This window comes from Boleophthalmus pectinirostris, unplaced genomic scaffold, assembly GCF_026225935.1.
Source record: "Boleophthalmus pectinirostris isolate CB_2022bp ecotype Guang Dong unplaced genomic scaffold, ASM2622593v1 HiC_scaffold_9, whole genome shotgun sequence".
NCBI lineage: Eukaryota > Metazoa > Chordata > Actinopteri > Gobiiformes > Gobiidae > Boleophthalmus > Boleophthalmus pectinirostris.
Window position 1 is genome coordinate 1510577 of NW_026571541.1, and position 26258 is coordinate 1536834.

At 40.5% G+C, this 26258-nt stretch overlaps 1 protein-coding gene across 1 annotated transcript in view; it reads right to left on the reverse strand.

The window, feature by feature from the left end:
- The window catches only part of LOC110172732 (roundabout, axon guidance receptor, homolog 1 (Drosophila)), a 413603-nt gene extending 387564 nt beyond the window's left edge, over positions 1–26039 (reverse strand). The window contains 1 exon segment of the mRNA XM_055166979.1: positions 25862–26039. Within this exon segment, the coding sequence (XP_055022954.1) occupies positions 25862–25925 (64 nt within the window). The 5' untranslated portion in view covers positions 25926–26039.
- Positions 26040–26258: the final 219 nt, after the last annotated feature.

Consider the following 26258-nt stretch of genomic DNA (forward strand, 5'->3'; position numbering starts at 1 on the left):
CAAAATGAGTTTGACACCCCTGTTCTAATTATATAAAGCATCAAAAAACAGCCTACGTGGTGTAACATGTGTGTTCTCCTTCACACATCTCGTATTGACCACATCACATTTACATATATTTAGTTATTTAACGTGCGCTCCATAAATCCATGCACAGATCAATAATGCAAACAGCTGTTAGCTCACTGGAAATCCATCAGAAATGCTAATCAGCTAATATGCTAATACGCTAGCACGCTAACGCTAACGTCCCGGTGTGCTAGTGTACGGGCTCCGGTCGTACCGCAGCGATCACAAAGTCACCTTCAGGGTAATTACATGATTCACAGATTCGCAATCAAATAGAACACTCCCCCAAAGGCTGCTGGGAAATTACCGCTTTGTTATGAAATTATGAAGGATGATTTTGTATTCACGCGGCAACATGGAGTCATCATCAACATGGGACCATATGTTGGACGCAGGAGCAGGTGCGACGCTCAAATTATAGATCTGACAGTGCTTCAGTGTAGCTTTTAAACAGAGGTGTGATAGAAAATGTACTTTTTACATTTCTACCATGTTTTTTATTCATCAAATTTAAAACTAGATTTGTGTTTTTGTTTTTATTCCATTCTTGTAGTTTGTCATTTCTATTTCAATTTCTGCTGCATTTCTCTTGATCTTAAGCTAAAAGAACTGAAAATAACTGTCCCCGCCCACTTCCACTTATCTCCTCCTCCTCCAGGAAGTACTGACCCATCACAAAGTCCTCTGAATCCACTTCACTCTGACTTATTTAGCTAAAAAAATCATTTTCTGCCTCAATCTTTTGTCGTACCCAAACTTGCGATTCCAAGTCCAATAGTTTTTATCCGCCGCAATCAAGGAAGTGAGGTCGGTGCTCTCTTAGCATGCTATTGAGTAAGTGGTAAGTGAGGAATAACTTTGGACCGTTGCAAACCGTTTAAATTGATCTATTTTTTTTATGTTTTTCACATTTTTAGGTATAGGGATACTGAAAAATGAGCTGGATCGGATATCGGCTTCCAAATATCGTGGTTGGACGTATAAACTGGTGTAAGAAGACTATTAACTGGTCATGTTTGGTCCAGAAAGTCTCGCAATGTTCAATTTTTTACATATAAAAAACAGTTCTGAAGTTATTTGAGGGGTAAATATTAACTGCATAACACATTAGCATCAGTTCAGTCTTATTTCATTTTTGTTTTATGGAAATAAAAGCTGTTTTCATACTGGGAATTGGCAGATACGCAAAGTCATAGTATTTGAATTGGTATTGGAACTGAAAAAGCTTGATCAGTGCAGCTTGGATTTTAGGACGGTAAAAATAAGGTACAGTGACACTGGCAATGTTTACATGATGTTCTTTTAATTCTGAATTCAACTATTCTCCTTTGAGTTTACATGAAACTAATAATTCCATCTTGAGGTTTACATGAAAATATGTTAAATCGTCTTTATTTAATTCCGCTCAACGTCTCATCACACTTTACGTCTGTCGGCTGAGGAGGAGAAGGGAAGAGTGTCGGAGAAGGAGGAAGAAGACAAAGTGAGTGTGAGGCTGTTCTACCTCAGCCCACTCCCACATCCCGCTCACAAATCCAAAGAGACGTGGATCAAAGTCTGAAGCCAGGACTGGTGGAGCCGGATTGCGTCAGAAGAGCGACACAACAAGCATGCCCTGAACCACCGACATTATTTTTAACAAGAATAAATATATATATTTATATATACCGATATTTTCGGTCGTGTCACTCAGCTCCAGTTTAAACTGTGTGACCTAATCACAGGGTTTAAAAGTTCACAGCTCAAGAATCATGTTCTCACACTGATCGACCTGCCTGCGCACACTGTATGGTCACATAACGACCGGAGCTGTTGTTCCGGAAGTAGAAAACAACGGAATTAGAAAACCACAGACACAATACTGATCCAGGCAAAAAACAGACGCGCTGCCTTGGCAATTTGTGCCATTCTCTGTGCAAACAAGAACAAAAAGAAGAGGCGACGAATCTGGTCAAAGAAATGGCTGGGCAGACGTGGGCAGACGTGGGCAGACGTGGGCAGACGTGGGCAGACGTGGGCAGACGTGGACAGTACGGGTTGTCAGTTCTTCAGAGGGAACTAGGGGTTAGTAGCATTAAGTTTTTCACCAAACTTCTGTTCAGTGTTGCTCGATCAGCTGCGCCTCCATGTCCTGTGTCCAAAAAACTCACCGGCGCCATCGTCCTCCACAACCTCATGTCCTGCTTCCGCTTCTGTGTCTGTGTAGTCTGACAGGTTCTTGCAAATCGGCTTGTGAAACTACTTCAACAGAGTGAAACCCTCACGAGAGGCAATTGGATTTCAAACAAGTTTGATTTTCTTGCGACGTACGAATGCCGATCGGGAGCTGGTCGTGAGGTATAAATCGGTTTTCTTTACCCCATGTTTACTACATGAAGCACGACACATGATGAAGCCAAAAGTCTGCCCGATCCCCAAAATAGTTGCACGAGTGAAAAATCGGCTCAAAAAGGGTCAAAAATCGCACACCCGGCTTTACTTCATTAAGTTTAACTCCGAATAATCATTGTGTTTACGTGGACTTTTTATTTTGCTTGGATCTTTCTAACAGTGATTTTGGTTCGTTTGCGTAGTACACAGGCCGCATTCCTCAAGTTTCATGGTGTCAGTCAAAGTTAGTCACAATGGAGATCTGGAGTGCATGAGATGATCTAAAAGAGGCTAAACTCGTCACATTAATCAACTAATTAGCGGCCTCTCTTTCTACACCGTTTGAATGTAGCCCCTTTAGCCACTTAGCATTTCAAAAACTCTGTCCACAATTCAGCCAGGGCTCAATTCTCAACGCCCACGCACAAAGGGAGCGAGCTGGGAGCCTGTTTAGAATGCACGGGATGGGACGAGGGTTGAACGACCACGGAGAAAGTCCTGCCGGTGAGCAAGGCGTCTGGGAAGAGGATATCCGCAACAGGAAAGTCATAGTTAAAGGCGCACTGCGGAATATTTCTAGCGGAGGGTTCGCCTGCTTGTTTCCTGCTTGTTTCCATGGAAATATTATTGCTTTATCTAGAATGTTCCACAGCACTATGCTACGTTACAACTCAAATTTATGGAAAGTCGTTCATATTCGCAAGGCATTATTGTATTTTTGAGCAACAGAAACACTTGTAATGAAGAAAGGTAGATGCAAATGTTTAATGTCATAACATGGAACATTCCAGGCAAAACAATAACATCTATGGAGACAAGTTGGTATTGTACCCTCCACCAGACAAATAGTTTGGAACTAGTTTAAGATATTGTTAAAACATCATTTCTAAAGGAAGAATAAACATTGTATAACTGTGATTCATGAGTCTATGTTGTTCAGATTTGTAATGCCACACTGTGGAATATTCCAAAGCAATAACATCGCCATGGATACAAGCATGTGGTGAAGCAGGTAGTTAACCCTCCAACAGAAAAGTTGCAGTTAAACTTTAATCAGAGTAGTGAAGCGTTAGTGGTAGTGAAGTGGAGGAGATGGAGAGGCTGATGGTTTTACTGCTACGGTTCGAGCAGTAGAAGTTTCGTTTTAGATTAAATTGCAAAAGAAGAATGAAAAGGGGAGAGAGAGTGCACATATGTGACCACACCGGCTTGTCAAAGCCTGATCCCGTCAGATCTCAGAAGCTCAGCAGGGTCGGGCCTGGTTAGTACTTGGATGGAGACACTGGGAAAATCAGGAGCCACAGTGGGGCGACAGTCACAAAACTGTTGTTGTGTCCTTAGGCAAGACACTTCACCCACATTTCCTAGTATGAAAGTGGTGTGTGCATGAGTGATGGTGGTGGTCAGACCAATAGCGCTTATTGGCATGGCAGCCGCGCTTCTGTCAGTCAAAAAAAAAAAGCTCTGTAAAGTGTCTTTGAAAAGCGCTATATAAATAAAGACTTACTTACTTATGTGAATAACTTAAGTACTTGTCCACCAACCCTAAGATCAGAGGTTTGAGTACTGGTTGTATTTTGATATTAAGGACTTACTACTGAATAAAACAATGGCAATTAAAAAACAACAACAACAACAAAAAAACACTTTTTGTTTCGACAATAGAATATGATATTCCACATTAACTGGTAGTACTTTCTCTTCTATTCCCATATGTACTTATATGTGTGTAATCCTCAGTGGTCCAGTAGGTACATAGTGTCCATGGTCGTGTACTACACTGTGTGCACAATCATTAGGCAAGTGGCTCCGTGTACCGTTGGTACTTTTGAATTTCAATTAAGAACGGAAAACAATGAAATGGGAAAACAGTTTGTTATTTCATTATTCCACAGATTTCTTTTTCCAATATTTATTTCAAAGTTTATTTCAAATAACACCAGTCAATAAACAGTCCCGGTGCCTGTTTCAGTTTTGATATTTTATTCTCTCTGGTTTATTTGCTGTTTGAAGTTCTGCTGCTAGAAGAGGATAAAATATCCAAATTGAAATAGGCACGATGACTGTTATTTGAAATAAACTTTAAATTAAGGTCGAAATATGTTTTTTTTTTTTTTTTTTTTTTTTGACTCTAAAACAGAATAAACTTTTTTTTCCTTCTTAATTGTTCTTAATTGAAATTCAAAAGATCCAATGGTACACGGACCATTCAGAGTATTTTGGGTATCTTGACTGTATCATGTAATCATTTTTATGCATGTTATTCAGGTTCTTTTTTCAGACCTAGAGTTTTGTTTCATACCTGACAGTTTGGACTGCTCACTAGCGGCCTTTCTCAGAGTGGTCACGTGATGTTGCTGTGACGTGTCTGGTCAGCTGATTTAAAGACACTATTGAAACCATACAGAAAACTCAGACAACTACTTGTCCACCCGAAAAAAAAATAGAACTGGAGCATAAATGTAATGTAATATACAAAATCACCTGCATGTCCTGCAATAAAACACACATCGGGGATACAGGGAGGGCGTTCAGTTCACGAACAAAGGAACATAGAACAGAATGCGAGAAGGAAACAGCAAAGGCGAAACACGAGCAACAAAACACAAAGCAAAATAGGACCAACTCAAATCGGCCATTTCTGACCACTGTAAAAGAGAGAAGCACATTATGGACTGGGATGGAGCAAACATCATTGGGACAGAGGAAAACAAACATCGCCACATTTTTATTCACATCCTCAAACTCCAAGCTGTATAAACTTGAATTATTCTTGAATTATTTCAGCGTATGTGTACATGTGCATTTATCTAATGAGGGAGGGTGTGGCCTAAGGAGATCAGCACCCTGTATGAAGGTGTCAAGAATTATTAGGTCAGCTTCTCTTCCTCTGGCAAAATGGGCCAAAAAACAGATTTAATTGACTCTGAAAAGTCAAAAAGTCTTTCAGAATGAGTCTGTGTGAATGTGACTCATTTAGTATCAATACCTGCTCAAATGCAGACCTAGTTTCGATACTAGTTTTAGATTTTTTTATTCTTTTGACACCTCTAGTCCTTAGGCAAGACACTTCACCCCCCCTGCGCAGTATGAACGTGGTGCATGGAGGGGCGCACAGTTACCAAAAGCAGGAAAAAAGGTAAAAATGGACTGTCTCGGCTTTAAGTGGTGCTTCTTGTTCATTATAACACACAGCAGATTCGCTTTATAGCCTTGGAGTTACATGGGCAGGAGCAGACATTTTTGCTCACTCAGCACCCTGACCGAGCTCACCTCTCTCACGTGTGCACCCATAGGAGACGTGCGCACCCACAGGAGACAAATCACCCCAACGTCCTTGTGTGCAGCCCCCCGTCGCAGCACAAATCCTCTTACAACAGGAAGTCATGAATTTAAATGTAACTTCGGTCCCAAGCGGCTGCAGTATCAGTACATCAAAATAATAGTGAAAAGTGAAGTGAAGAGAGTGGACTAAACTACGATGTTCATGCTTTTCACAACTACACAAATGTTATTATTTCACATAGAAATTGCTACTAAACCACTATCAAAACTATATGCTCATTTGAACAAGTAACAATACTGAAAAATAGCTGATAAATAGGACAGGATTTGACATTTCCAGATCTGTTTTAGAATAATCTTGAGCTTTGTCTAAACATCTCACATAAATAAACAACTATTGCATTTCAAAAATCTTTAAAAAGAAAAGTGCATTTTAATTTTTTGTGGTATTTTGTGGTTTTCTATTTTTTTCATAGCTGTATTCTGTTTGTATCATATATTTTTAAAAATATATCGAGTTTGATATTTTAGCACAGTGTCAAAACTATTTCAAACATGAGCATCAACACAGATTTTTTTAATAGAAATTATAAATTGTATATCTACAGTATAACGTTAATTTTGAGAAGTCTTAACTGCACACCTAAATATATCACCTATGGGTTTAGTCTTGGTTCAGTCTGGTTTAGATCTGACCCAGTTCTGGTGAAGTTCTTGTTCTGAGTTCTAACTAGGCTCTATGATGCTTTAGACCAGATATGTCAAACTCAGGCCTGGGGGGCAAATTTGGCCCACGATATAATTATATTTGGCCCACGAGGTCATATCAAATATGTATTAGAGCTGCCCTCTGGCTACAGATAGATTATAGAGACATGATTTATTTAAAATTGTGTTATTATTTATTTAATATTCAGCTTGTTCTGGATTCAATGTTTGAGCAAAACTATTATTAAACATTTTTTTAAATAAGAAAAGGTTTAAAACTACATATCTCGAAAGAAGAGAAAACATGCAGATGGTGTTGAAATTTTTCTGTAAATATTTTGTTTGGCCCATGACAGTCTGATTTTTTTATTTTTTATTTTTTTTATTTTGGCCTCTGTGAATTTGAGTTTGACACCTCTGCTTTAGACCCAGATTAGTCAAAATTTCAGACCATTTTTTTTTGTGTAATCTAGGTGCTGTGTTGTTTTGGTCCTGGTTTAGATTTGGTTCAGTTAGGGCTGCTTGGTTATGAAAAAAATAAAAATAAAAAATCATCACGATTATTCAGTTATTTAACAATAATTTTTTTGGTTACACAGTGCATTTATTCTGCATTTCTCTCTGACACTGAATAAACTTACTGCACTTTAGGGGCGATCTCTGCTTGGGCACAGATCTAAAGTCCTAGTGTGAGTGCACCCTAAATCATTTCAACTTGATTATATGAGTGTTGAGATCGTTTGGCGCACAAATCTAAATCACAATCAAAATTCAATTAATTGCACAGCCTTAGGTTCAGTCTTGGTAACGTCCTGGTTTAGTTATTCTAGATAAACAAGATTCTACTGCTTTCTCATCCTGTTTAAAATGTGAAAAATAGAACTAGATCATTTGAAACAGTTTGCAGCGGTCCAAAGTTCCTCCTCTTATGTATTCTGAGCATCCTAATTACTCACCACGATGAGTTTATAAGAACTTTTTACAACTCTCAGAGACCAGAGCAGAGTCTTACCATCTCTTTAAAGATAACAACAGCTAGCATGCTAACACACACTTCCTGATTATCAGACAATAAAACACTTTATAATTAGATTCAGACGGTACACAGTGGACTTATTCTGACTTCAAGAGCTGCTTATACAATAAATATGAACTGGAGCAAAACACATTTTACTCAAATAATCGAGGAAAAAAAAAAAAGTACAGGCCCTTTTAAAACCTGGTCTAGTCCTGGTTTAGTCTTCATTTTGGAGTTGAGTCTTATTGTGAAAGGTTTGCTAATAATGAAAACTTAAGTAAAAAAAATATAATAATAAAAATAATGCCACAGAAAAATGATGCACCAATTTAAACACATTTTGTCAAATCTCAAATGTACAACACACAAACCCATTTATTCAAGCGTATAACGAAAATGATATAACTTGTGTATCTGAACCCGAGCTTCACTAACACAGATGTGAGCGAGAGGACAGAGGAGGCTCAGCCAACTCCCCATCCACCCCACCAACCTCCACCCATCCCCCGCTTTTACTTTTTCTTTCTTTTTTGGCCCCCGTTTTTAAGACTTGCCTTTTTTGTGGCCGGTCAGCAAAGCCAAAAAGAGAGAGAGAGAAAGCGTGGATAGAGGGAGAGAGAGAGAGAGAGGATGAGAATGGAGAGAGAGAGGGAGGGAGGAGGGGAGGGGGTCTGTTCTTGAATAAAGCAGTTTAAGCCTGCAGGGACGTATTGGGCGGTTGCATTGTGTCTCCCTTTAAATAACTGTGAGCCGTGGAGGATGGAGGGAAGAGGAGGAGGGAGGAGGATGGAGGTGGAGTACAAAAGAGAGAGAGGGGGGGGGGGGAGGAAGAGGAGACGATGAAGAAGTCAACCCAACACCACAACTCCATGGTTTCCAGGGGCAGGAAGTGGACATGCACTTTTGAGTCGACGCAATTTGAAAATGATGAGGTAAAAATGTGTCTCTACAGAGATGTTTGGAAATGTCCCAGTGTGTCAGATGCCCTCCCTGTGTCTCCATGGGGTTGTATTCTGTCTAGAGGATGCAGTTTAAACTACGTTCAGACTGCAGGGTTCAATTCGGATTTTTTTTTGTGAAATCCGATGTTTTTGCGAAGTCATTCACACTGTATTAAAAATATTATTGATAGAAGAGGAGGAGACACGTCCACGCAGCATGATTTAGTTCTGGTTTAATCCTGGTTTAATCCTGGTTTAATCCTGGTTTATTCCCGATTTAGTCCTGTTTTAGTCCTGGTTTAGTTCTGTTTTAGTTCTGTTTTAGACCTGGTTTAGTCCTGTTTTAGACCTGGTTTAGTCCTAATTTAGTCCCGGTTTAGTCCTGGTTTAGTTCTGGTTTTAGTCCTGGTTTAGTCCTGATTTTAGTCCTGGTTTTAGTCCTGGTTTAGTCCTGGTTTAGTCCTGATTTTAGTCCTGGTTTAGTCCTGATTTAGTCCTGGTTTAGTCCTGGTTTAGTCCTGATTTAGTTCTGGTTTAATCCTGGTTTAATCCTGGTTTATTCCCGGTTTAGTCCTGTTTTAGTCCTGGTTTAGTTCTGTTTTAGTTCTGTTTTAGACCTGGTTTAGTCCTGTTTTAGACCTGGTTTAGACCTGGTTTTAGTCCTGGTTTAGTCCTGTTTTAGTCCTGGTTTAGTCCTGTTTTAGTCCTGATTTTAGTCCTGGTTTTAGTCCTGATTTAGTCCTGGTTTAGTCCTGTTTTAGTCCTGATTTTAGTCCTGGTTTTAGTCCTGGTTTAGTCCTGGTTTAGTCCTGATTTTAGTCCTGGTTTAGTCCTGATTTAGTCCTGGTTTAGTCCTGGTTTAGTCCTGATTTTAGTCCTGTTTTAGTCCTGATTTAGTTCTGGTTTAATCCTGGTTTAATCCTGGTTTATTCCCGGTTTAGTCCTGTTTTAGTCCTGGTTTAGTTCTGTTTTAGTTCTGTTTTAGTCCTGGTTTAGTCCTGATTTTAGTCCTGTTTTAGTCCTGATTTAGTTCTGGTTTAATCCTGGTTTAATCCTGGTTTATTCCCGGTTTAGTCCTGTTTTAGTTCTGTTTTAGACCTGGTTTAGACCTGGTTTTAGTCCTGGTTTAGTCCTGTTTTAGTCCTGGTTTAGTCCTGTTTTAGTCCTGGTTTAGTCCTGTTTTAGACCTGGTTTAGACCTGGTTTTGTTTAGCCCAAAATGTGAAAACAGGAAAATACCGTCATTTAATCCATTTATTTCAACAAAGTAACTGTAATCCAATTACCCCTCATTGAAACAGTAACTATAACTGAATACAGTTACTCATAATTTGTACTCTAATATGTAACTCCGGTCCATGTAATCTGTTACTCCCAACACTGTTCGCTTCAGTGACATGGAGTTCATTAACAATTTTCGTATGACGAGAAGAACGTTTGTGTACATTTGTCACTTGTTGATAACGTGTAGGTGGATGAATGCACTTTGGACGTTCAGACTGAAGTCACATGTCAAAAGATCAGATCTGTATGGGTTTCAGGAGCACATATCCAAGTGTCCTGGGTCACATTGGAAAAAATCTGATCTGTGTGGTTCATACTGTCATTAAAAGATCAGATACAGGTCACATAGGGGCCAAAAAAACTGATTTGGGTCACTTCAGGCTGCAGTCTGAATACAGTCATAGATCTTTACAACCATGTTCTGAAATGCACAGATTCTTGGATTTGTTTAGCAGTTCTGATTCTAGTCTTCTCTCAAATGTTGAAGATGGAACTTTTCTTCTGGGGAGTCAAACCTCTTCACAGATCTGACCTGTAACATAGCCTGGATGCATTGAGGAAGAAAAGTTCAATGCCAAAATAGCTGACTCCCAGACCACCACCACAACACCTTTGAAACTGTAAATCAAGTTAAACTAAAGAATGTATTTTGATCTTATGAATACAATAAAACAATGTATAATTCCAGATTCCAATTCTGCTTAAACTTGGGCCCCAAACATGTTCAGATGTTGTAAGAGATTATTAAAGTTTGGCGTTGTTTTGCTTCATGTGGAGTTCCATCCAAAATCCTGTTTGAGAAGAAGCTGCCAGACACAGTGAAGCCATCTGCAGCCAAACAGACTGGGGCACGAGTGAACTTTGTACGAGCTTCTGCTGTGACGAGTGTGTTTGTGAACAGGCTGTGTAAAAATACTCAATATATCCAAATATCGTGATACTACATTTGGTGATGCAGTATAGTTTAGGGGCGTGCATTGTCATTTATCTGGTAATACGATACACGATATGCCTGTTACAATTTACGATACATTGATATTATGTGATTTGTGATTTGTGTTTTTGTGAAAGGTGTTAGTTCTTACTTATTCTTCTCTCTCATTTAATGTCTCTTTTGGTCTCATTTAAAACATTTTTGATGATAATTTATGTTTTGATTAGTTTGTATTGTGATTTTAATGTATTTCTTATTATATAAAGCATTTTGAAATACAAAAATGAAAACGAATTGTGTTATGCAAATAAACTTGCCTTGCCATGGTCAAGTGCACCTTTATGAGAACAAAACTGGATGAAATACGATTACTTACTGTATTTTTCTGACTATAATATGCACTTTTTTCATGGTTTGGGTGTTTCCTGTGACTTATATTAAAATGTTCAGACTGACAGACGTGAGAAGGCGCTCTAGTCTTGTGTATCGATTTTCTGCGCATATCTGCTGCAGAAAAAGCCACTGTCCTGCTGCAAGTAGTGAAATATGCAGCAGAAAATTGTAATCGAGCAACAGAAAGAAAGTTTGGAGTGAGTGAGAAACTTGTGAGGGACTGGCAGAAAGTGGGGATGGAGAACACAGCTTCACGGCAACCAGGTGGTGCGCCGTAGAACTTGGAAGTCACTGGATGGACTCGATTGCATGGACTTCAGTGACAATAGAAGTTGCGCGGAGTTACTCAAAAGTGACACTAAGGACGAAGAACTCAATGGATTCAATGGATTTAGTGATTTGGAGTGAGATGGAGAGTTTGGTAAACTTATGCTCTGTTGTTTATGCTCTAATTATCTGAAGAACTGTTCATATGTGACGTTAACATATTAACGCCTATTCAGCCTGTTGTTCTCTGTTGTGTTGTTTTTAGTATAACTTGCCTTTCAAGATAAAATGTCGGTTCCTGGTCCCTGATTTTATAAAATGAATTTCCCCCAAAAAAGGCGATTTATAATCCAGTGCGACTAATCCGAATAATACAGTACTTAACTTACTTTTGAACTGATATAAGAATCATGCAGTGAAATACTGCGATATATCACTGAATTGATTTTTGATTACACCCCTAGTATCGTTATTGTGGGCTGCTGAATCCATATATATCACCAAGAGTATTATTATTATTATTTTTTTGTGACTGCACTACAGTTTTGTTATTTATTTAGTGGATGGAAACTTGTTTATGCAATACACCTGACATTCACTCTTTCACTGTTTTAATGATTAAAATAGTTATAATCCATATGTACTTTGCACGAGTAGGGGATTAACAAAGAAATATTGTTTCTAAAATGTGTTTGGATCTTAAAAAAAAAATTGTGATAATATTGTATCACGAGCCATATATCGTGTATCGTATCAAATCGTGAGGGGTTCTGTGATTCTCTGTCTTATTTGTGAAGCTACACCTCAACTAGACTCTGTTATAATGAAAATCAAAGTTCTGAACACTGCTGCTCTTAGAGTTGAGGAGCATCTCTCCTGTGGTGTGGAGGGGGCACAGGAAGCTGAGTCTGCAAACTCACTTCCTCTTCCTGTTCACCTTTAGGATGGTGTGACCTCAGGAGCTCACGACCTCTGTGACCTCACACTGGTCCTGTTGTTCCGCTACAAAATCCCAAAGAGAGTTCTGAGAAATGATCCACAGTTTGAAGCACTGGCCCACCAACCTGAAGGTCGGTGGTTTGAAGCCGCTCTGACCACTACTGCTGTTGTGTCCTTGGGCAACAGAACCTTGACTACGCTAAATGAGGCTGATGCCGATGGTGCAGATAGATGGAGTGTGGAGGGAATGAGTAATGACCACAGTGCAGCGTGCAGACTGTGAGAGGCAGCGAGTGTAAAGAGTCTGTTTTTTTGTGTGTTTTTTAAAGTATCCTTTTGAAATGTGATAACTGAAATATAAACAGCTAAACTGATACAAGAACCTCATGTATTTCAGAAGATAACTGCTATTTGGAAAATACTTCAAGTTAAAGATGGAGTATTTACTTGGGTGTATTGTACTGTATTGGTGTATTAATTGTAGCACATAATATATTTAGATCACCATGTTTCCTTTTATTGTTCTCAAAATGCTGTATTTGCCAAAACAATGTATCAACACTCTGACACTCTTTTGGACACTCTGAGCCTCCATTCTCTCTGCTCTCCTCACTAAATCACTCCCCCTTCAGAGCCAAGGGCATCCCACTAATGAAACTGCTGCACATCAGGTTTGTGAAGTTGCTGTGTCCAGTTTTGTATCATGTTTTTGTATATTTATGGTGAATTATCGTGTGAGAGCATGGGGGCTGTAGGCTTGTAGGAAGAACTAACCATAAGGAATAGTAAGTAAGTCTTTGTTTATATAACGCTTTTAACAGACATTTTTGTCACAAAGACGCTTTACAGAGCATTATTCAGCATCATTCATTCACTCTACACCCTGGTGATGGTAAACTACTATTGTAGCCACAGCTGCCCTGGGGCAGACTGACAGAAACGCAGCTGCCATGCCAATCGGCGCCATCGGTCCCTCCGACCACACACACACACACACACAACTTTCATACCAGGCAATGTGGGTGAAGTGTCTTGCCTAAGGACACACAATGATTGAAGTGATTGTATTTAACAGACTTTGACTATCAACTGTTCATGGAGACCTGGAGCATGTTCATGGGACACAGAGAAACGTCATTTTGATTCCTTTGTATGTCTAGTACATGTGAAGAAATAGACGATAAAACCCTCTTAATTTGCACCTGTATCACCTCACCGTATTACCTGTCCTAACCCTGACCCCTGACCTCTGAACCCCAAACCATTCTTCTGTCTTTATGACTGTGTTTTTGATACTTATTTATTTATTTATTTATTTATTTATTTGAGACAGGGACAGCACACAATTTTTGCATTTACCTTAACAGGACAGATGCATTGTACATCAGGTTGTAGCACCAGTGCTAATTTCCTGGACAGGTTCATTGATTGATTGTATTTAACTGACCTTGACTATCAACTGTTCTGGAGACCTGGAGCATGTTTTGGGTTGATGGGGGAAACCGGAGCACCCGGAGGAAACCATCCAGACACAAGGAGAAACATGCAAACTCCACACAGAAAGGCCCGGGTGACCCAGGGATCGAACCCGGAACCTTCTTGCTGTGAGGCATGAGTGCTAGCCACTCAGCCACCAATAGCCAATAGCCCTCAGAGAGATCACTAAATGACTGAAACACGCTTGTATTTGATGAGGAAACATTATGAGATGGTAGACAGCTCAAAAAATGAGTTTGCATAATCCGGGTCTTTAAAAGCCAGTCCTGAACATAAACACAGACGTGTCCTTATGTTTCTCCCACACACTTTCACATCATCACAGTTCAGACTCTTGACGTTCGACGCCTTCACTAATGAACCCACTTGAGGTGCTCTGTGGGAGCTCAGAGGAGAGCGAGAGGAAGTGCTTCCACTCTCCAGCCAAATGTTTATCTGGCTGACCGCTAATGAGCAGCACGGCGCTAAGCTAACGCCGCTAATCCAGGATCTGTGCGTGAAAGCCTGCTTGCCTGGGATTAGAACAGATTACTGCGAGTAAATGGAAGTTAAAGTGATGGAGATTACGGTTAACTTATGTAGGCGACTTTTATACAGAAATGTGTCACTGTGGCACTACTTTGCATGTAGGCCGTATGCAGATCCTGTAGAAACTGTGTGCCAGGCAGACGCTGTACAGAAATGGACAGAGCTGAGCGCCAATTTTCAACAGACGTCAATTGTTCGTGACGTCTGCTGAAAAATAATGTCCTCTGTCTGTAAGTGCTGCTGTCAGGCTCCTCATCCTCAACTCAAAATGTTCTGAACCCGCCCTACATGCTCCTGGAATCCTCCACTACAGAAGCTGAGAGGGGTCACAACAAACGCAAACGCCACAACGGAAATGACCACAGGACTCTATTTTCCGACGGACTGATCAAGCGGCAAGTGAAGAAGAAGAACTACAACGTGAAACGAATAATGATAAAACAATAAATTACTTTTACTTACGTTTCCAACTTCTCCGTTCCTTTACTTTTCACGTTGTAGTTCTTCTTCTTCTTCACTTGCCGCTTGATCGGTCCGTCAGAAAATAGAGTCTCGCGGTCACTTCCGTTGTGGCATTTGCATTTGTGTTGTGGCGTTTGTATTTGTTGCGGCGTTTACATTAAAATAGAGTCCCGTGGTCATTTCTGTTGTGGCTTTTTTTGGTTTGTTGTGGCTTTTTATTGTGTTGTCGCATTTGTATTTGTTGCTGCGTTTGCGTTTGTTGTGACCCCTCTTGGCTTCCGTACTCCTCACTCTGCTGTCATTAGACTTACGTCCACGGAGACAGCCCCACACCCGATTTACAGGTCAGATCTGTGGACAGGAGGGCGTGCCCTCTAAAGAGTTACTGCTTTCACCTTTAGCTGTGAAAGTACATGTGATACTTTTAAAGCCGTAGTGTGTAAATGATGCACTTGCCCCTGTGGTTATTTGACTTGTTAGCTGCTTAGCTCATTAGCCGCTTAGCTCGTTAGCTGCTTAGCTCGTTAGCCATTTAGCTGGTTTGGTGTTAGCCTGTTAGCTTTATCTCTATCGGCGCTCCTGACAAAGTGAATTGTAAGTGTTCATAATTGTCATATCTGCTAACCACTCCACCACCATGTACATGACAGAACACAGCCAGATCGGCCCAATTACTGACCACATGCAGAGGAGAAGGGCCAGCGTCTACTGCCATCCCATAATATCCCTCTTTCTCTCACTCTTTCTTTCTCTCTGTTTCTCCTTCTCTTGCTCATTAAAGCAGAAACACGGAGAGGAAGAGAGAGCGGGTTTATAATTGCGACGTGAAAGTGCCATTAACAGCACTAATGACGGGCAAGTGTTGTGTTTTATTGATAAGTACAGAGCTGGAGACATGCCACAGTCACGAGTCACAGTATAGAGATGCACCGATACTTCCTTAGTATACTCGTACTTGTACTTATACCACCAGTGTTGGGGAGTAATGGATTACAAGTAATCCACGTAATCAGAGTACAAATTATGAGTAACTGTATTCAGTTACAGTTACTGTTTCAGTGAGTGGTAATTGGATTACAGTTACTTTGTTGAAATAAATGGATTACAGGGCGCTATTTTCCTGTTTTCACATTTTGGGCTAAATCAGGACTAAAACCAGGACTAAACTAGGACTAAAACCAAGACTAAACCAGGTCTAAACCAGGACTAAATCAGGACTAAACCAGGACTAAACCAGGACTAAAATCAGGACTAAACCAGGACTAAACCAGGACTAAAATCAGGACTAAACCAGGACTAAATCAGGACTAAACCAGGACTAAACCAGGACTAAAATCAGGACTAAACCAGGACTAAAACCAGGACTAAAATCAGGACTAAACCAGGACTAAACCAGGACTAAAACCAGAACTAAACCAGGACTAAACCAGGACTAAATTAGGACTAAACCAGGACTAAACCAGGACTAAAACCAGGACTAAACCAGGACTAAAATCAGGACTAAATCAGGACTAAAACCAGGACTAAACCAGGACTAAAACCAGGACTAAACCAGGACTAAAACCAGGACTAAACCAGGACTAAAACAGGACTAAACCAGGACTAAAACAGGACTAAAACCAGGACTAAACCAGGACTAAACCAGGACTAAAACCAGGACTAAACAGGACTAAACCAGGACTAAACCAGGACTAAACAGGACTAAACCAGGACTAAACCAGGACTAAACCAGGACTAAAATCAGGACTAAACCAGGACCAGGACTAAAACCAGGACTAAAACAGGACTAAACCAGGACTAAAACCAGGACTAAACCAGGACTAAACCAGGACTAAAATCAGGACTAAACCAGGACTAAACCAGGACTAAACCAGGACTAAAATCAGGACTAAACCAGGACTAAAACAAGGACTAAAACCAGGACTAAAACCAGGACTAAACCAGGACTAAAACCAGGACTAAACCAGGACTAAAACCAGAACTAAACCAGGACTAAACCAGGACTAAAACCAGGACTAAAACCAGGACTAAACCAGGACTAAATCAGGACTAAACCAGGACTAAACCAGGTCTAAACAATATGACACCTAACAGTATCATTTAAAGCAGCAGTGATCTCATATAAAAATCATTTTTCTATCAATAATATTTTTAATACAGTTAAGGAAAGTCTGGGCTTTTTATTGTCTTTAAGCAGATAAAACATTTTATCTTAAGATTTCCTAGTCTTTGCTTTTCTACAACAAACCTGTTCATGGAGACTTGGGCTCAACAACCAATTTGAAGAGAACAAACATTAATTTTCAGGATGTGGTTGGTACATTCATGTAGTTTTAAAAACATGACAATATCAACTAATCCAAAGTATTCAGATTACGTTACTCACTTTAAGTAATTTAATGGATTATGTTACAAACTACATTTTGGGGTATGTAATATGTAATCTGTAGGGGAATACATTTTAAAAGTCACCTTCCCAACACTGTATACCACACACTGATACCATTATTACACAACACTACACAACATCACTGGTCACGTTCAGGAGGTCGTTTGTTGTTCGACTGATGTCAATGTCTAGGGGGAGACAATGAGCCAGAAGACATGGCTCGTCATATGTGCAAATAATGCTCCATCATGTCGTCGTCAGCAGTTTGGAATTATTTTAGTATCAGGGAGGAGGACGGGAGTGAGGTGGATTGCAAATGATGTAGTGCTGAGGTGTCGAGAGGTGGAAGGGAAAACACCTCATTTAATACAAGCTATTTAATCAAACATTTGAAGACACAGCACAGTGATAAATACGCCGAGTTCACCAAAGCAGCACAAGATGTCAACAGCCAAGTTTTCAAGAAGCGAGAGAAAATGTCCAAAGATAACACTTGAGCAACAAACATAACCAGCCACTTTCAGTCGGCGACGATATTGAGTTTCAGCATCTTATAAATGTTCTAGAGCTGATACGAGCTGCCCAGACGTCACTCACGACAGGTCAATGGTTCATGACATCGAATCAATCAGTTTCACCACTGATATTTGGAGTAGCAGCATCTGCCCAATGTCCAATGGGGAGAGGGTTAAAGTATCAGTATCAGTACTCAGTATCAAGTACAGACAGGATTATATTTGTACTCGTACTGGTTTTCAAAAAAGTGATATCGGTGCGTCCCTAGGACAGTAGTCCAGTAATGTCTGAGTACTTGGTAGAGGCACTGCTAGGCAAAGTACTCAGAGTCATTACTTGTAAAGATGCTCCTGGACAAGTTTTACTCCCAAAAAAACTAAAAATTACCAAGACAAGTCTTTACTTATTAAGTTCAAGTATTAAATCCATATATATTTTACAAAATCATTCAAAATGTTGTGAAAAATACTTAAACAACGTTTTGTTTTGTTTTGTACTAGATCATGTACACCTATAATATAACAACTTCAATCTGCAACCTGAGACCAGTGCAAGAGGAAAACCATCTGCACAGAGCAACAAACATCGTGCCAGGATCAGGGAGGTCATCACGATTTAAAAACACTCCCACCAGACTGTGAATCAGGACGAGGGGGCATACCAACTCTCTCACACCGGGAAAACAGTCCTGAAGAAGTGGGACTGCAGATGGCGCTGTCGTCCTACTGCTCCGAACAGGAAGACAGCACCAACAAGCCTCTAAAATATAATTATATCATTGCAGTTACCGTGTCATTTCTGTTTTATTACAATGCTATTAGTGTACGTTAAGAGGTCCCAAGTCGGTGTGGGTAATAATAAAAATGATAACTCACATTTATTTGATATTGTTTTGATCTGAATTTAATTTTGTCTTATTAACACATGAACCCTAACCCAAAACAGACTTTTCCACTATGAGTCTTGTTTTATTGTTTTTCATGGCTGATGCTGATACCAATTGTTTAGAATCCAGAGCATCTAATGGCCGATGAGCTCCGCCGATATTTTTGGGCTATGTAATTATAAAGATGTCAGGGTGTAAAATGTTCAGTTAAAGTTTGTGTGCACTCTTTATGCAGCAGGTCGGCCAAAACGAAATATGGACCTGTGCTGGAGGCGATTTTCTAAAAAAATATCAACGCAAATATCAGTCCAATATATAGACCAACCGATATATCCATCTACCATGATTTTACTGACAAAGAATTGGCTGTAAACTTCCAAAATGGAGATAAAAAGAGCTGATCATTGTCCATTAATTTTGACTGAATCTTGATCTTGATTAAAATTCCATTAACGGCCCGTCCCAGCACTGATAGTTGTTTGTAAAAGTACTTTTGAGTATACAGTCCTTTTGCATTCTCCTCTAGTTTTGCCGTAGACAGTGGATGCCTTGGAAGGATCCGTCGATGCTTTGCTCTGTATGCAGATGTAGTGAAATGAGTTTATGAGTAATTAGATTCCATTGTGCAGAGAGAGCGCGGAGCTGACAGACACAGCGCAGTAGTTTAACCTCTCATTAGCTTCACATATCAGCTCTGATTCTGAGCGCAGGACCATAATCCAATTCTCCCCAATTCTCTCTTCTGATCCAGAGGAGAGGAGGAGGAGGAGGAGGAGGCTGTGTGCTGCTGGCCTTTTCTCATCGCACAATATTACAGTGGTTTTAAAGTTCCTATGTTACGCAGAATAGACTCTTGTGAGTTTTAAACCATGGTAGAATGTTGTTACCTCCTCAAAAACAGACTTGGAGTTGTGTTGTGTTTGACTAACCCCTTATTATTAGTCTACACCTGCATCTCCAAAGCTCCAAATGCTCTGTACCACCTTATGATGTCATGAAGTGGTAGTTTTCAAGTTAACAGCTGGGTCCGGTCAAGTGGTAACGGAGGGAAACAGGCTCAGATTTTTGACATTCAAATGTCTCTTATTCAGAAACTAGAGGGACTATTGAAATAAGTAAAGTATCAGAATGTAGGAAAGAGTTACACTCCAACAGGGTCAAGTTAAACCTGTGATATTCTTTCAAGTTGTTGACAAAAATTTTTAAAAACTCATGTCGGTTTCATACATGGTCTGTTTAAAACATATGGAACTTTAGAACCAAAAATGGTACAGAAAAAAGGTCAACAGTTTCATAAACTAGAGTACATATGTATCTGTTCAATACATTTTTATATCAGATGCATTAACTTGAATTTTTGGCCTTGTTGTTTACTTCTGCTTAACTGGGCCCAGCTACTTTTACATTTAGTTCAGTAGAGATTAGAAGTGTGCAAAAATATCTAAATATCATATTATGTGATGCAGTATTGATATCGTGGGCTGATGAGTATTTTTTGGTATATTTTACTCAATTATTTTGTTACAGCTACATTTTTGTTACTTGTTTAGTGGAAAGAAACTCATTTATGCGACACATGTGACATTTTCACTGTTTTGATGATTAAAATGTTTGTGTTTCATATGAACTTTGCACAAGAAGTGGTTTAACAAAGACTTTGCGTATCACAGCCATGATTTAGACTCTTTTTTTTTTTTTTTTACTGAACTGTATCAAATCGATTTGAAATATATCGAACCAAAAGTGCACTGTATCAAGGTATGTATCGTATCGTGGCTTATGTATCGAGGTATGTATCGTATCGTCAACTCTTTAATGATCCCCAGCCCTATTAGAAATTGGCAATTCCAAGTCTGAAATTACTCAAATGATTTTAGGAAAGGTGTATGGAGTGGAGCACTTTCTGTTTTACCATATGACATCACAAGAAGAAGAGAGAAGAACTCTGAGTAAATGTGCAGGGTTTGTGTGAAAGAAACAAAACATAAACCCAGGTCTGTTTGTGATGAGGAAACATTAGAAATGAATCAGAAAATGGTGCAATCCACAGACTTTAATTATAAGAAACAAGTTGAGTATTTCATCTTTGAGTGAAATAATTTTCCCAATACCTCATGGAACTCTAGTGCTCCCTGTGAGACGGGTTTAAAACCAAAGTACTAACAAGTTCTCAGCCTCAACAAAACCCAAAACACAAAGTCACTGTGTCCATTACTGACCAGTTTTACTCACAAAAAACAAATGGACATGAGGACTGGACATGGCGGAAATAGCACCAGTTTAAACAGTGCACTTTTTAGATTTGCTTCTAAAAGTTTGAACAGCGTAATGTTCTATTCCATTTCCTTGGCACCTGTGATAAGTCCTTAATGTGCAGCGTGGCCCCCTGTTGGCCTGTGTTATGAAGCGCATTCGTCTTTGCCCTGGTTTATTGGACACTCGCTCCATGAGGGAGAGACACGGGCTTTTCCAGGTCACTCCCGCTTATGAAGACGAGGCTCTCTCTAGTCTCATTGGTCAGTATTAAGAAGAGGAGGAAGGGGATGGGATGAGGAGCAACGGGGGCGCTGTAATGCAGATAGTGTGTACGGCTTATGTGGAATGAGGGGGGGTAAAGCACCGGCTTCACAAAACCACTGGACATGTGTCAAAATAAGCCGTGTTCATTTGGAGCAGTTTGACACGGTCCAGAAGCGTTTGCCCTGCGTTAACCACATCTCAGATAGAACTGCTCGACTGGACTAAAGGGGTGGAGGGGCGCGGCCTGGAGGACTAAAGGGGAGAGTGAGGGGGGAGCAGGGGTGGGGTCTGGACGACTGAAGGGAAGAGTGGAGATGGGCGGGTTCTGGAAAACTAAAGGGGGGAATGAGGGGGAGGTGGGTCTGGAGGACTAAAGGGGAGAGTGAGGGGCAGGGTCTGGAGGACTAAAGGGGAGAGTAATGGGGGAGAAGGGGTCTGAAGGACTAAAGGGGAGAGCGAGGAAGGAAGAGGAGGAGGAGGGGCGGGATCTGGAGGACTAAAAGGGAGTGTGAGGGGAGAAGAAGGGGAGAGGTCTGCAGGACCAAAGAGGAGAGTGAGGAGGGATGGAGTCTGGAGGACTAAAGGGAAGAGTGAAGAGGAGGGGTGGGATCTGGAGAACTAACGGGGAGAGTGAGGAAGAAAGAGGAGGAGGGGCGGGATCTGGAGGACGAAAGAGGAGAGTGTGTGTGTGTGTGTGTGTGTGTGTGTGGGGGGGGGGGGGGGTCAGGGTCTGCAGGACTAAAGGAGAGAGAGGGGTGGTGGGGTCTGGAGGACTAAAGGGAAGAGTGAGGAGGGGCTGGGTCTGGAAGACTAAAGGTGAGGGGGGCATAAAGAACAGTATGATCGGTCTAACAGGTAACCACAGTGTTTGTATCAGAAACACCTGGATGTTATGAGGCCAGTTCTGTGGAGTGTCATGTAGTACTTGAAATTACAGAGGCCACTGGAGGCAGCACACACTCACACGTTATAATCCTCCCCCTTTTCTTTTTTTTCTATTGTGATGGCAACTTCCTCCAAGATTGAAGTACATAAAGAGAGTGTAAAGGGCCCGTACTATTTTCAGATCTCTGTTCTAATGTAGTTTCTTCTTCTTTATCACAAACAGACCTGGAGTTGTGTTCCGTTTCATTCACACATGTTCAACACACAAACCTGCACATTTAGGCTGAGTTCTGCGTGGTAATTGGTGCGTTCATTTACCTTCCGACTCCCACTTGGACCTGGGATTTGACGTCACGTTCGAGCTTGAAGCGTATTATTATGTTTCGCGTGTCCCTTTAGCAACCTTAGGGATGTTAACGCCTCAAGTGTTTGTTCAATATTGACCTCACCACAACATCGACTCTCATACCCATAGGCAGTGATACGGGCGCGGTAAGGTATTTGCAGTATTAGTAGTGCAGTAAAGTATTGCAGTTCATATTTACATGTGACAGTGGGCAGAGCCATCTTGGATTCTGACTCGGAATCCTTGCTCGGTCCACTTTTTCAGCCACCAAGTTCTGAGTCGTGTTCCGTCCCAAGAAAAGGGGCGTGTCACGAGTGCCACTAGGCAACTTACTTGGAAAACCGATTCGGGAGGATAATCAAACGCAGGGGTAGTTTTCAGATCGTAGAATGTGGTGATGTCAGACTCTCAGATGGGGGCAAGAGCCAGTTTTTCCTATTAATTATATTGTACTTTACTGAGAAATATCGGAAAGGTAAATTCCCAAATCAGATCACTTCTGTTATTGACCAAACCCAAGATCATGCTGTACTGCCACAAAACTCTGCAGTTGAACAATATTCATGTTAGCCGCCCCCATCTGTATTAAATAACTAAATAAGTGGACTCATTTGGATCATTTCAAATCTGGAACTGCCAATTTCTACTGAGCTAAAGGTAAAAGGAGCAGTTCACTTGAAAACTACAGCTTCATGACATCACAAGGTTCAACAGATTAGACAGATTTAATAATAAAGAGTTACTCAAACATGTGAATGAAACAAAACACAACTCCAAGAATGTTTTAGAGGAGGAAACTACATTCTACCATGGCTTAAATCTCACAAGAGTCGATTCTGCGTATTATGGGAGTTTTAAGAGGCAGTGTGGGTCTTTACAAGCAACAAACACAAATTAGGGCTAAACCAAGACTAAACCTGAGTAGGCTGAGTGTAAAAAAAATAAAACAATAGAATAAACCCACGCACCGCTCTTTGACAACCACCACATTAGTCACATCTAGAGCATGTGTGTCCGAAGTGCAGGGCTAAGCAGTACAGAGAACCCAGGATCATGCATGGGAGCGGGGACGGGGGTCCGGGAGGGGGGGTCCGGAGGGGCTGGCTGTCCATATGAGCGATGATACAAGCGCTCTGAGCTGCTCCCAAACGCACCTCAGCAGTTTGTGCACTGGTCTGTGAGCTCAGCTGTGAAAACTTCAACACTTTACGAGAGGGTCTCTGGTTTGACTGCGGGGCTGGGACGGGCCCTGGTCTGTCAGTGGAGCAGAGTCACATGTGAAGAGTCAGTGAAATACAGGAAGAGTATCAAATAGGCTGTGTTCAGGTGACATCAGAACATTCTAGAACCCCTATAGGTCCATATTTAACAAACTTAACTCTTGTGAGATTTAAGTCATGTTAAAATGTTGTTACCTCCTGAAAAACAAACCTAGAGTTGTGTTTTGTTTCATTTACATGTTTGAGTAACACTTTATTATTAGTCTGTTTACATCTCCAAAGCTCAAAATGCTCTGTTTCACCAGGTGATGTCATGAAGTGGTAGTTTTCATGTTACTTTTCGCCTCGTTCAGTAGAGACTGGAAATTCCAAGGATGAAATGATAAATCTGATTCTAGTGACCCACTTCCTGTATTACCACATGACATCATAAGGTGAACCAGATTGTTTTGTGTTTGAGACAAGAACCCAGTCTAAATATACAGGGTTTGTGTGTTAAACATGTGTGAATGAAACAAAACACAACTCCAGGCAACTCCAGGTCTGTTTGTGATGAGGAAACATCATGATAATCTGAATAAATACATGGGCTCTTTTAAGTGCACATGACTGTGACTGATCAGAGTTTAGTGGTGGTTTGTGAAGAAAACTAAAATAGAAAATATTGGAAAATACAGAGAAGCAGAGAGTTCCCAATCCCTCTGCCTATGTCATCAACTCCATCTAAAATGCAGAGACAATTAACTCAGAAGGAAGGCATTTTCCGACAGTTTGAAGCAGTCTGCAGGTCTGCGCTCTTCTCTTACCTCTTCAAAATGAACTTTCAGCCGACACAAATAAAGCCGCACATGTGCACATCTTTGCTGACAAAACTACAGCAGTTGCGTAACTGCTAGTTACTAACAGATGTATTAACTTAAAGTGAGGAAGTGAATTTAGAGATGAAGTCATGTGAAGTAGCAGCAGCAGTAGAAGAAGAAGTAGTGGTAGTAGTAGAAGTAGTAGTAGTAGTAGTAACTATCGTAAAATGTTTGAATAACTATAGAAATCTCTGCAAAAGTACACGGACAAGTGCACAGACTGTTACAGACTTGGGAAGTACCACTCAGTTCTATGCTGCCATATTCCTCAGACTGAGACTCCAAACTTAAAGTGATAGTGTGTAACTTTCTGGAGGTGGAAAGTCAACTTCTATTCCATGGAAATAGAAAGTTAAAACCATTCTTCAGAACATTCTCCATGAAGATACATAAGTTGTATGCCATAGTGTGGAAGAGTATAGCTAAAGGAACAACATTTGTAGGGAGACAAGTTCTCCTCCAGGCCAAATAAGAGTCAGGTTTGTGGAGATGCAAGCCCACTGACAGTCAAAATGCATTTTTTTTTCTGTTTTTCAGTGTGACAGAACATCCATAATGAAAAAAAAAGCTCTTTTTTAAGTCTATGTATTTGACAAAAAAGTGACATATTAGAGCTTTAACTTGTTTCTTCCTTATGCTCTACTTTGTATTATAAATGAGACTTTCTGTAACCAACAAGCAGCACCATGAGAAAGAACAGCTTCAGTCTTTAAGTCCACACAGACACAGACACCAGGTAAAAGTGCTCATATATAAGTCCAGGGGCAGGTGTTCAAACTACAGAGGAGGGTAGAGCAGCCTAAAGATGTAAAATAATGTTACTCAAGTACAAGTATAAAGTAGCAGTCAATTACTCAAGTAAATGAGTAAAAAAGTACTTGGGAAAACTACTCCATGTAAGTGTAAGTTAAAGAGTCACTGTCAGGAAGTAACATCTGATTTATAATTTGAATTGAATGTAATTTGAAGGACAAAACATGAAATTATGTACAGATCTGTTATTTCCAAAGGACAGTGATCATGTCTGAAACAGCTGCCAGAAACAAAAAAGTTCTGATCATTTCATATTGTCACATCAAGTTTTTGTCACTCTAGACTCACTCACATTGGGAAGAGGAAGCACAACTTTTACTCAAGTAAGAGTACTGTTCCAGCTAGAAAAGTACAACTTATTGAAAAAATGTACTCAAGGACATGTAACTAAATAGGCTACTACCCACCCCTGTATATTCCACACTTGGACTGGCCTATACTGGTCACATACAAAGTTCACTGGCAAGTTTTCAAATCCACTGTGAATGTAAAAAGCTTCACAGCGTTAGTGTGTAGTCCTGTGCACCGTCTGCCAAGCCAACCAGCTCTGCTCTCCGGGCTACAGCTGGCAACACCGCCTCTCACTACGCCAGTCTATCATTTAGCAAGCGCTTATTACAAGGTGGTCTTTGGGAAAACTTTTCAAACCCGCAATAAAGCCAGAAACCATTTTACACAACGTCTCTTTTACGCACACGACCCAAAAGCGGAACTATTTTTGAGCTCTCTTACCTGAGCATGTTTGAAGAATCACTGCTGCAAAAACTACTATCCCAATAGAAGTAGGAGACATCATTCAACGTCTCTTACGATTAAAAAAAAAAAAAAAAAAAGCTTTATAATCCAAGTTATTCCAGCCTAGAACTCCACTCCCTCATGTCAAAGGATAGCGCAAATTCTCCACATGTAAAGTCGCTTAGTTGGTCCCCAAAAATGCCCCTTTATTAAAGCGACCTCTTTGCGCAGTTCAAGGCTCCAAATGAAACATCGTAAAGTGTGAATGTTGTCCAAGTGGCGCAAGGGTTAGCCAAAGCATGTGCTAAAACCGTGTTGTGGAAAGCGAGCCGTACGAGAAGAAGGCTATCGCTTTTTGTGAATTAGATCCAGTTGTAAAAGCAGTTGCAGTCCC